The sequence below is a fragment of the Aquarana catesbeiana genome, linkage group LG07 (assembly GCF_042186555.1).
Source record: "Aquarana catesbeiana isolate 2022-GZ linkage group LG07, ASM4218655v1, whole genome shotgun sequence".
Classification (NCBI taxonomy): domain Eukaryota; kingdom Metazoa; phylum Chordata; class Amphibia; order Anura; family Ranidae; genus Aquarana; species Aquarana catesbeiana.
In genome coordinates, this window is record NC_133330.1 from 284,961,460 (window position 1) to 284,974,165 (window position 12,706).

Sequence of the window (12,706 nt, forward strand, 5' to 3'; positions counted from 1 at the left end):
GGTTTGCGCAAAAGTTATAGCATCTACAAAATAGGTGATAGATTTATAGCATTTTTATTATTACTTTTTTTTTTTACTAGTAATGCCGGCGATCTGCGATTTTTATCATGACTGCGACATTATTGCAGACACATCGGACAATTTTGACACATTTTTGGGACAATTGGCATTTATACAGCGATCAGTGCTATAAAAATGCATTGATTACTGTATAAATGTCACTGGCAGTGAAGGGGTTAACACTAGGGGGCGATCAAGGGGTTAACTATGTTCCCTGGACGGTGATTCTAACTGAAGGGGGAGGGGACTGTCAGAACAGAACAGGGAAGTGTGTGTTTACACACACTTGTCCATGTTCTGTGTCTCTTGCTTACGATCGGTCGCGATGACCGCCGGCCACGAGCATCGGCACCCCCACTGTGCCATCCCGATCCCACGAGCCGACATAAAGCTACAACGGTTCGTGGGATTGTGCCGACCTAATGACGGCGGCTGGTCGGCAAGCGGTTAATAGCAGAAAGTAAAAAATATTGTTCTTCTTTTCCAAATTTTCGGTCTTTTTTGGTTTTTAGCGCAAAAAATTAAAAAACGCAGAGGTGATCAAATATCACCAAAAGAAAGCTCTATTTGTGGGGAAAAATATGGCAAAATGGCCTGGTCATGAAGGGGAGTATATCTTCCAGAGGTTAAGTGGTTAAAGCTGAAATTTACTGTAGAATTACTCTGTGAGCATTAAACAGCCATAAAACACATGTATCTTGATAAATGTCCATCAATCAGCCCTGGAATCTGCTGGCCATTTACAATTGACACCATGTAACCCATGATGTCACTCAGCCCTCCTCATGTTATCTGCATCTTTGACAGCATCAGAGCACAAAGGAAGTGTTTCCCAGTCAAGGGTTACAATCAAAAAACGTATGTTGAGGAACATCATGAGTTGCATGGTGTTGCTGGTAGTTTTTCAATGCTAATTGCTGGACAGTCAGAGCGTAGACAGAAGATAAACATAATGCCATGCACTTATCAAAGTCCATGTGTTATATAGCTGTTTAACGTTCATTGAATAATTCTAGAGTAAACTTCCACTTTAGGCAGGGTTCACGCCAGTGCGAATTGGATGTGGGTTTCCACGCATCCAATTTGCATGTCATAAAATTGTGACTGGCTCTCAATGAAGCAGATTCACGCATCTCTGGAGCAGAGCGGCTCCGGTGCGAATTGTACAGGAGTCCTGTGCATTTTCTGGTCTGTTTCAGGTCCGAATTCAGCCAAATTTGGGCTGAAATCAGACCTGAAACAGTGAATGGAGACGCACTGGACCCCTGCCTTGAGCTACACTACTCCGTTCCTCAGTGTGAACCCAGCCTTAAGTGTTGTACTGGGGTCATCAGGGGTCTTAGTTGAAAAATGATCCCCCCTTGCTTGATAAAGCTTTTAATAGACACACAGGGATTGATTTACTAAAACAGGAAAGCGCAACTCTGCATACAAACCAACTTCCAGATTTTTTTGTCAAAGCTTAATTGAACAAGCTGAAGTTAGAAGCTGATTGGCTACTATGCATGCACAGCTGCACCAGATTTTGCACTCTCCAGTTTTAGTAAATCAACCTCAGAGAGTCTTGCATATACTGTAGAGTTGTACAAAAAAGAAGCCTCCCTGGAATACCATTAGATGTGTATGATTGCATGGAAGAGTAACAACGTAACAGCAAGCTGCATCATACGTGAATCCCATGTGTAATAAATTTAGTTTGGTTCCAAGGGCCATTTTGTTTAGTACACACAGGTGCTCTATGGGTAAACAGTTCGCCAATGAAAATCTTCAAATTTATCTGTAAATGTGGGCTGTGCCCCAAAACACACAAACAAATTGAATCAACAGTAACCAAAATTAAAGACGCACTGCAAATAAGCAAAACTGATATAAAGGTAAGCTTGCACCTTAAAGCATATATAAAGTATAAAATACCTTACCATTTTCCTAAAAGACTATTGATACCTTTTAATTAATACCAAATATGAATGTAACATTTTCCCATATCTATACAAAATTTTACAAAATGATGCCTATTGTTCTACGTTAGAATTTTAAGCTAGAGGCATGCAGGAGTAGAATCTCATAAACATGACCAATTTTGGTAGAAGCTTCACTGACTGGCTGTTTACTGATGTAAATAATAGATGTGATATTTTAGGCTTTTGTCAGACTACATACTGTTTTTAAAACTCTGTTCCATTTGATTCCATGGAGAATCCAGTTAAGGGAGTATAGTCACATTAGTATTTCATGTTGTCTAGCAGGATATGGTGAGGGAGGTGGGTGCAAAACTGGTGGGATCAACATATATTATAAGAAACCCACAGGCGTACCTCCCAACTTTTTGAAATGAGAATGAGGGACACCTATTAGCAAAAGTAAGTAGGCATAAGAAAACACCCCCTGCCAGACCCCCTTAAAGGAAGATTATAAAAAAACTAATTTGTTTAATCCACAAGTGTTTTTTTCTTTTACCACAATGATTCCATTACATTGGCTTTTAACATTTACAAATGCAGCACTTTAGAACTTGGATGAAAAGTTTAGCACTGTAAAACACTTTTTGAAAGAGAAGTAGTGCATTTTATATACAACTATATAGATCAGACCAAAATGAGAGACAAATGAGGAGGAACGGGGGTCAGAGGGACTTTATTTCAAATCAGGTACAATCCCTCAAAATCAAGGACAGTTGGGCGCTATGCATAGGATGAAAGGAGCAAGCTGTTATCCATAAATGGCAAGCTTGGAGTTAATCATTTTTATTTTCCATTTTTATATAGGCCTACAAATCACTGATGGCATGGCAGTTGCTTCAGTAGCCTTAACCTTGAGCATGTCTTGTACATGTTTTCTATTATCACTTCATCCATATTCTGCATTCCTCTATCTCTTGTCTAAATTAGTTTTTATATTGAAAAAGCAATTAATATATAATTTTCTTCCAATGACAGAATAACGAGGGTGGGCTAACGGTTCAACTCCCCAGCAGTGTCACATCTTATAACCAGACAGGACTGAAGCCTGGGGAGGAGTACACCATCAGTATCATTTCACTGAAAGAACAAGCCAGGAGTCCCCCAACTTCAGGCAGCGTAACAACTGGTAAGGAAAGTGGTTTACCGTCCAAGGTTAGAATGACATCACTGAATCCTTGTAGGTACAAATCTATGAAGCCCTATGCACCACTTCTTCTATATGGATAAAGCTTGCTTTGCTGGACTAGACACTAGACTAAATAATAGTTATGCATGTTGATCTTCCATTTATCTTTCCTTGTCGAAAACCTATAGTCAAAATAAGAATCCCCTTCAACGCATAGGCCCTTAAATATCTTGGCTGAAGAAAGCACTGCTTTAGGATTCCATTGCATGCCAGTGGTTTAACCAGATGTCCACACATTTTGGTCACGTGATCAGCCACCCCAAACCATGATTCCAAACCACAGCGAAATGTGATCCAAATGGTTAATCACATAAGGAGCCACCACAGCATCCCAGAGAAGCTTGGGTATTTATGCTACATTTTATGTTTCTTAGCGTGTTAAGTATGCGGGGTAGCAAAAAAGGAATGACTACAGGTCTGCTTTGAAAATAAACCTCATTTTTAATATTTTGTCAATTACTCAATTACTATATCTCATATCCACAGATCAAGGGGAATGCATTCAATAGTCAATTACTAGTAATCCTACTCTCTTCATACTATAAGTTGAGTCCATTGTATGTTCAAATTTACAATTTTGTAGAAATTGTTAATTCAATTGTTATAAAAAGATGTCTGTAAGGCTGGTCATACATCTTAATATCTAATTGTACTATTTCTGTATTGTAATATATTTTAGGTATGTCAACAACTATGTTATGTGTGGACCGACCTTATTGGTTATAAATTAAATTGATTGTTTCGGTAGACCATCACTCTTCATAGTTAGTAAATCTAAAGGCAATTGAACACATTGCTCTTCTATCCTTAGACATTTTCCTGCTTTATCTAATATTAAAGTTGGACCTGCTGCTTACATAATCAAATGTAGAGACAAAAGCAGAAGTATTTCTGAAGATATCTATGTACTATACTTGGAAACAGCCCAGACAAACCTCTCTGAGAACCTTTAATTCATTGCAGCCAGAATAACAGAGAGCAGGGAAATGATTAATATAGCAACAAATAGTAGAAGATACAGGAAAGATTTATGTGAAAAGTGCATTAAGTACATTGGTCAGCACAGGATGTATGCAGTATGGTAGAAGTATATTGTCTTACCCGTACAATAATGAATCTCTGTCTATATACACGGAAATATTTGAAGGTCTGATCAAGGACACTGATACACTAAATTAGAACAGAAAATACTGCGGAGAAATGCCATTTAAACTGCCTTTCTTCTGTTTTAGCCATTGATGGTCCCTCCAACATCTTAGTCCGAGATGTATCTGACACAGTAGCTTTTGTTGAATGGACTCCTCCAAGAGCCAAACTCGACTTCATCCAGCTACAATATGGGCCAGTCAACGGGGAAGGGGAGAAGACTACTTTTCGTCTACAGCCTCCCCTTAGTCAGTACTCCATGCAAGTCCTGCGGCCTGGTTCACAATATGAGGTGTCAGTATGTGGTATCCGTGGAGACACATGCAGTGATCCTGTCACTACGACCTTCACTACAGGTAACCCCCTGATTTAAGGTTGCCAGTAAATATTTCTGTTCCGCAATCCACTGTTAAAAAACACAGGTAATACTGTATCAATGCGGGGATTGGATGTTTGGGGAGTCATCTAATGTCTGTCTATGTAAATATTTTAAACGTTCTTCCACTAAGAATTACCTTCACATTATATTTAAGTGATTCTGATGTCTGATGCTGCTTATACAATGTAAAGACTGCAACATGAGTTTCCCTAAATTTAGCTCAACAAAAGAATATTCTCCTTCTACACCAGTCAAACATCCAGTTCCATCTGGATGATTACTTCCTCTAAAGTAGACAAACAGTTGTATCCAGTAAGGATTTATTCTTAAGGCTCCATGCACACTGGGCTTAAAAAAAAAACCAGTTCCCTTGGCAGAAAAAGAAAGCGCTCATATAGAGCGATTTTGTACAGCGTTTAGGAGAGTTTAGCTTTTTTTTCTCTTAGAAAGCAGCAATCAAAAACGCAAACCAGAGGGTTTTTTTTTTCCCTGCCTTTAAACGCTAAGCTCAAAATATGCCTGTAATCATCCTAATGTGCATGGATACCTAGGATAACATTGAGCTGCTTCTATGGAATCTCCTGTAGAAGCTGCTTTTTTTTTAAGTCAGTGTGCATGGATCCTAAATTTGAACTCCAGGCAGACATAAAAAAAGCAATGAGTGTAATAAAGTTTTTGTTAAAAAAATAAAAATAAAATACATTTTAAATGTATGTATTTTACACTTTAAATTATGATCTGAAAAGAGGGGAAAGGGTGTTGATAGTGTTAGAAAAGAGGGCAAGATAGAAAATCTAAAGATTGAGAATTACAGTGGGAAAACCCAGACATTGTTGGAGTAGAGTTGGATAGCTGAGTAAGAAGGTTATAAATGAATATAGCACTATAAATAGTAAAATGTAAGTATGTAATCAGAAAAAATATATAATATATGTTAACGAATGCAAGAAGCCTTCCAATCAAAATTGGTGAACAATCATTGCTGATGAATGGCCAACATTACCATTTAGTCAGAACAGAAACCTGGTTAGATGATGTTTATGATGGGATAATGGATCTGGAAGGTTATAGCATGTTTACAAAGAATAGCTAAGACAGAAAGTGGAGGTATTTGTCTGTTTGTAAAATCTTACTCAGAACATCTGTGAATAAAATGCATATGGACTGCAACAGTATTGAGTCTACAAACAGTGAAGATAATTGTTTTAATGTACAAACTAGCCAACTTTGTAACCTCTGATCGATTATGAGCCATACCTTCTGTTTTACTATTCTTCTTGATAGGTTGAAGCTCTCCAAGACATTTGAAAATGTGGTGTCAGTCCTCAAAATGATTATAATAAGTCATATTTGCAATCTGCATGACATTACCCCCTCACCCTCTACGATCTTTTTAATTGAGATTGGTGAATCAAATAAGGAGAAACTTTAAAAAGAGGCCGTGACCCACCAAAACATCCATCGGCAAATAAATTCTCCACAATTGGCTACAGTCTCCTTGGAATACCTGCGAGTGTCCCCTCTTCACCTTCATATTTTCTTCTCTGTTGGAGTTCAACCAGGACTACATTCTTCATAAATATCACCCTGCAGTCAGATGTGTGTGTGTGTGTATATATATATATATATATATATATATATATATATATATATATATATATATAAAGGTCAGTATGGTGGCCTGAATTCATGGGAGGAGCCCGGGGGGTATTTAATCAGCCCCCTCGCCTGTGGTCTTTGTCGGTTTCCTGTGAATGGTACATTACGTCACTAGGCCGACTCATCCAACCTGTTGGCGTTCGTGAGTTGCGCGTTTGAAATTTCATCGGCTTTCGGTTTCCGTTCGCAGTTTCTGAGAGGCTTCCGTTTCCGTTCATAGTTTTTCGTACAAACGTGTCTGGCTTGGCTGTCGCAGGTAGGGTTTCGTTGACGAGAAAAGAAACAGCAACAGGCGCCTCTTAGTAAGATTGTAATAGGCGCCTCTTAGTAAGATTGTAATATTTAATGACGTTAGCAATAAAAACACTCACATGTAACAACATGTTTGTCCAGCGCAGGGGATTCCAGTAAGAGCCATGGATGATCTCTGCAGTCTAAGGTGGAAGAAAGCCTTGTTCCTCTATGCTGTCGGCTAGTCTGTTTGCAACGGACTTCCGGGATTCGATCGCGATCCAAAACGAGGCTTGCAACTCAGCCAGGCAGTCAAATGGAGGGCTGGAGTGCAGAGTCAACAGTATGGGCTGTACTTCCGTTAAGCAACGCGTTTCAGAGCATGCCTCATTGACATTTCTTCATTTCATGTAGCACCATTTGCTAGATACCATGTGTCGCTCAAACCCCGATACGAGTCATTCGTTAAGTAACCTTGTACGTAGCCATAGCACTCAGCCACCGATTCGTGCCTCTATCATTTCTAAAACATTTTTCATTCATTTTTACGTACCTCACTCTGATTCGAATCCAGGTGCGTCCACTTCGCACCTGTTTGTCCAGCCATGTCTCAGTTGTTCTTGTCTCATGTTTTATACAATGCTCCACAGTCCGGTTCGTTATCAGTTGCAATTACAGCACACAGATTCGTGCCTGTGTCATGGCTTATCATTTCAATTATTTCACTCATTTCACCGTCATGTACTGCGCTCCGATTCGAATCTAGTCGCATCCGTGATGCACCGATTCGTCCCAGTGTGCCCCAGTTGTTATTTGGCCTCATTTCAGTACATGCTTCAGAGTCCGATTCATCAGTCGCAGTTTACGGCTCACCGATTCATGCCTCTGTCAGGGGAAATCATTTCACTGTCACGTGTCACGTTCCAATTCGAATCCAGTCACATCCATGATGCACCGATTCGTTCCGGCATGTCCCAGGCATTTTCGGCCACATTTCAGTACATGCTCCAGAGTCCGGTTCGTTGTCAGTCGCAGTCGCGGCATGACCAATTCGTGCCTCTGTCATGGCACGTGCCTCTACCATGACAAATCATTCCATTCATTTCATCATTTCACTCATTTCACTGTCACGTACCGCGCCCCGATTCGAATCCAGTAGCATCCAAGATGCACCGATTCGTCCCGGCGCGCCCCAGTTGTCTTGGCCTCATTTAATTCTGTGCTCCACAGTCTGACTCGTCATTTGTCGCAGTCGAAAAAAGAAAAAATGTTTCGGCCTTATCCAGCACCTGCACCAGAGCTTGGTTCGCTGTCAGTCGTGGCACGACCGATTCATGCCTCTGTCAGGGCAAACATTTCATTCATTTCACTGTTATATACCGCACTCCGATTCAAATCCAGTCACATCCGTGATGCACTGATTCGTTCCGGTGTGCACTAGTGTTTTTTTCCTTTTTGCCTCATTTCAGTACATGCTCCAGAGTCTGGTTCGCTGTCAGTCGCAGCTGCGGCACGACTGATTCATGCCTCTGTCATGGCAAAACATTTTCATTCATTACACTCTAAGGCAAACATTTAATTCATTTCGTTGTCACATGCCGCGCCCTGATTCGAGTCCAGGGCATCCGTCAGGCATCGATTCATCCTGGCAAGCCCCAGTTGGCTTGGCCTCATTGGCACAAAGATTCATGCCTCTATCATGGCATAAACATTTCACTCATTTTATTTAATTTCATGCACCTGTCACTTAAACACGTTACAAGTCACTTTTTCAAGTCAGGTAGTCAAACCCTTCACCGATTGTCATCTGTCATTTTCCGCCAGGTCAGTAAAAAAAAAAAAAAAAGCCACACCCTGTATTCCTTCGAAGTTCCGTCATGGTCCCGATTCATTCGTTAAAACCTTCGCCTCACTACTCTTCCCCCTTATAGTCGAACAATCCGATTCATGTTGGTTTCATTTCATACACTTTACAAACCGATTTGTATCAGGATTCATTGTATACAACTTACGAATGATTCGTATCAGTTTAATTTCATACACACTACAGTTCGATTCAAATCTAGTTGCGTCGGTGGCACAGCGATTCATATCAGATCCATATTCATACTCTCCACAGTCCGATTTTATATTGGATTCATTTTCATACACTCTACAATCGGTTCGTATCAGATTAATTTCATACAACTGATTTGTATCGGATTCATTTCATACACTTTACAACGGATTCATATCGGATTAAATTTCATACACATTCAAGCACAACTTCTGGCAATCATTGCAAGCACGCAACAAATCACAACTCCTTGCATTCGTTGCAAGCACGCATCCAAGCACAACTTCCCGCAATCGTTGCAAGCACGCATCCAAGCATAAATTTCTTGCATTCGTTGCAAGCACGCATCCAAGCATATACTTCTTGCATTCGTTGCAAGCACACATCCAAACATAACTTCTTGCAATCGTTGCAAGCACACCCAAGCACAATTTCTTGCAATCATTACAAACACGTGAATCATAAACTTCTTGCAAATATTGCAGGCATGCATTCAAGCATAACTTCTTGCAATCGTTGCAAGTACGCATCCAATTACAACTTCTTGCAATCGTTGCAAGCACACATCCAAGCATAACTCTTGCAGTCTTTGCAAGCACATGCAGTAATACGAACTTCTGACAGTCACCACAAACACATCTCCAGCGACATAAACTCCCTTACAATCATTGCAAGCACACATTTAAGCACAACTCTTACAATCATTACAAGACACGCATCTTAGCATAACTTCTTGCAATCGTTGCAAGCACACATCCAAACATCACTCATTGCAATCGTTGCAAACACGCATCCAAGCATAACTCCTTGCAGTCCTTGCAAGCACATGCAGTAATACGGACTTCTCACAGTCACTGCAAATACATCTCCATTAACATAAACTCCTTTGCAATCGTTGCAAGCACGTATTTAAGCACAACTCTTGCAATCATTGCAGGGCTCGCATCTTAGCATGACTTCTTGCAATCATTGCAAACACATTCCCAGTGGCACACAATCAGCCACACATCATTCTTCAGTGGTACTTAATCGGCCAATTGTCTCCAGTGGCATCTTCATACAAGCCACTCACCATTTTCTGTATCATTTCTCGCTTAGGTCAGTTGAGTTCAGGTTCCATCCCGCACCAGGTATCGTATTGCCACATGCAGCTGGCTCCTTCTCACAACACTATCAGGCTATACCTAGCCAGCATCCAGAATTTCCTGTCCTTACAGGAGCCCAGAGAGCCGTCTGTGTTTACGGCCCATATAGTAAAATCCCTTCTACGTGGCATCCAGAAGCATCAGCCCATAGCTAATGGCAAACGCTTGCCCATCACAACTGCCATCTTTAGGGACATGTCAAAAATCCTCACACGTTCCCCAGTCTAGTCATCCAGTCATCCAAGCAGCCATCTACCTGGCCCTGTACGGTTTTCTACAGCCTAACAAATTCACTTTTAGTGGCACTGGCAGCCAGGTACTATGTAGACACCACTTGACTCGCTGATAAAACCATTACAGCCTTCAGCTTGCGGTCTCCAAAACTAAACAATCCGGAACCGAGGTCTACAATAACCTCTTTCGAAATAACAATTCTACGCAGGCCAGCCTCCCCCTTGACAAGCTGACCCGCATCAGGCCAGTTCCCCAAGACTTCACCCATACACGGGAGTGTACTAAGAAGCAGCTTCAGTCTTTCTTGGGAATGCTCAATTTTGTAATACGGGTCATTCCCCAGGGTCGACCTTCTGTGTCATGCTTCCTGGTCTTCCTTTCCCAGACACAGGACCCCGTTCAGATCCTTTATTTAGATGCCGCGGCGGTAGCGGACCTATCAATGTTGGAAGTTTCTGTACTACGTTGATCGGTATATCAATGTTTATACCATCTATGTCGCCCCTATCACCCCAGATAGTGACAGATGCCGCAGCCTCCACAGGCTTTGCTGCAATTTTTGGCCACCATTGGTTTACAGGAAAATGGCCTCCAGAGATACTCCTAAACCCCGGGTTTACCCAGACTTCCTCCCTCTTCAAGCTATACCCGGTCATGGCAGCCGCTTAACTCTAGGGTCATATCTGGACAGGACAGGCCGTGGCTTTCGCCACCGACAACCGGTCCGAGGCCGATCTTGTTGATGAAGCCACCACTATGTTATGTCCTTCCTGCGCAGGCTGGTGCAATTATTTTGGCAGCACCAGTTTAATGTCCACTGTACGTTCATTCCAGGCTGCCATCTTCCAGGACATGTCTACTATCTTTACTAGTCCGCCATTTGGCCTTCTCCCCAGTCTGCTCATACAAGCAGCCATTTACTTAGCCTACTATGGGCTCTGGCGGCCCAGCGAGTTCACCCGCAGCAATCCTGCAGGCCAAGTTTTGTGTAGTTGGCTCGCTACCAACACCATTTCATCCTCCACCTTGCAGTGTCTAAAACCCAGCAATCAGGTTTCAGGCTAGACATCCATCTCTATAAATAAACAACGTCCCGTGTCCAGTAACCATACTCGACCGCCTACTGTCACTCCTACCAGTACACTCAAACTCTAGTCCCCTATTACCTTTTCGGGCAAACCCTTGAGCGCCTGCCAGTTCATCAAACACCTGGGGGTTCTTCTACGCAGCCTACACCTCGACCCCAGTCAGTACTCCGGTCACTTTTTAGTATTGGGGCAGCCTTGGCAGCATCTCGGCATGGGTCCCAGATCACGTCATTAAGAGACTTAGCAGGTGGAACTCTGCCTACCTCGCCCGGTACATCCCCAATCCTCAGGTGGAAATGGCACAAGCATTCACCAAACTTGCTCAATAAATAAAGCTAAAACTAATAAAACTACACCCCTACCTGAATATTTTTGCCCCCTTATATTGGTATACCGACCATCAGACCAGGGCACACTTCAGGTCCATTTCATGTTGTAAGTCTTATGGTAAGTCTATTTGTTCATATCCGTATCAGGCCATAGGGCTTCGACCATAAGTAGGAAGGCCAGTATGGTGGCTTGAATTTGTGGGAGGAGCCCGGTGGGTATTTAACCAGCCCGCTCGCCTGTGGTCTTTGTCGGTTTCCTGTGCGCGATACCCACCCTCCCATCCCCTTTTTCAGGGCATTTCTAAAATTAATTTCTCTTCACAAAATATTCATTTCTAATCTAGGGTATGCCCTCTTATTTTGGTATACCGACCATCAGACCAGGGCACACTTCAGGTCCATTTCATGTTATAAGTCTTATAGTAAGTCTATTTGTTCATATCCGTATCGGCCATAGGGCTTCGACCATAAATATATACACACACACACATACATATACACGCAATATATAGTACTGTGCAAAGGTTTTAGGCAGGTGTGGAAAAATGCTGTAAAGTGGAAAATGGAAAGTAAATGAACAGAAGAGAAATCCAAATCATATCAATATTTGGTGGGACCACCCTTTGGCTTCAATTTTTCTAGGTACACATAGTGCTGGTTTGAAGCCAAAGGGTAGTCTTTTCCTCTGTTCTCTCACTTTGCATTTTGTAAATTGATAAATAAAAAAATTTAGTATAGTATTTGCTTCCTTAATGACCAGGCCATTTTTTGCGATACAGCACTACGTTACTTTAGCTGAGAATTGCGTGGCCGTGCGACGCTGTACCCAAATAAAATTTGACTGTCCCACTGGCCAATCGGTGCGCACGTGCGCCCACAGATATCCACGTATAAGCCCGACATACACCTACGGCAATTCGCGCAGACAAGCCAACCTGTCTTAGTATAACTGTGGCGACTGGTTGGCAAATGGTTAAAATATATATTTTTGGAAAGCATTCATACTTTACAGCATTATTTCACACCTGCCTAAAACTTTTGCACAGTACTGTGTATATATATATATATAATGCAAATCTAAATAGAGAGAGCTGGTTTTGTAGTTTTCTCCAGGATTAGTAATTCTCGCATTTAGTCCTAGAGCCCAGGGGCTTGGTAGAAGATTGGGAGGAATGAAACACCAACTCTGGGTCCACGTTTTAATGATGACCAGCACCTGCTGTATGTGCAGG

General features: G+C 41.8%; 1 protein-coding gene across 3 annotated transcripts in view; it reads left to right on the forward strand.

Moving 5' to 3' along the window:
- Nucleotides 1-12,706, forward strand: part of TNR (tenascin R) — a 932,265-nt gene that overhangs the window by 683,508 nt on the left and 236,051 nt on the right. For all 3 annotated transcript variants that reach the window (XM_073593414.1, XM_073593413.1, XM_073593415.1), the window contains 2 exons: nucleotides 2,997-3,147; nucleotides 4,440-4,709. In XM_073593414.1, the coding sequence (XP_073449515.1) occupies nucleotides 2,997-3,147; nucleotides 4,440-4,709 (421 nt within the window). The remainder of the gene's footprint in view (nucleotides 1-2,996; nucleotides 3,148-4,439; nucleotides 4,710-12,706) is intronic.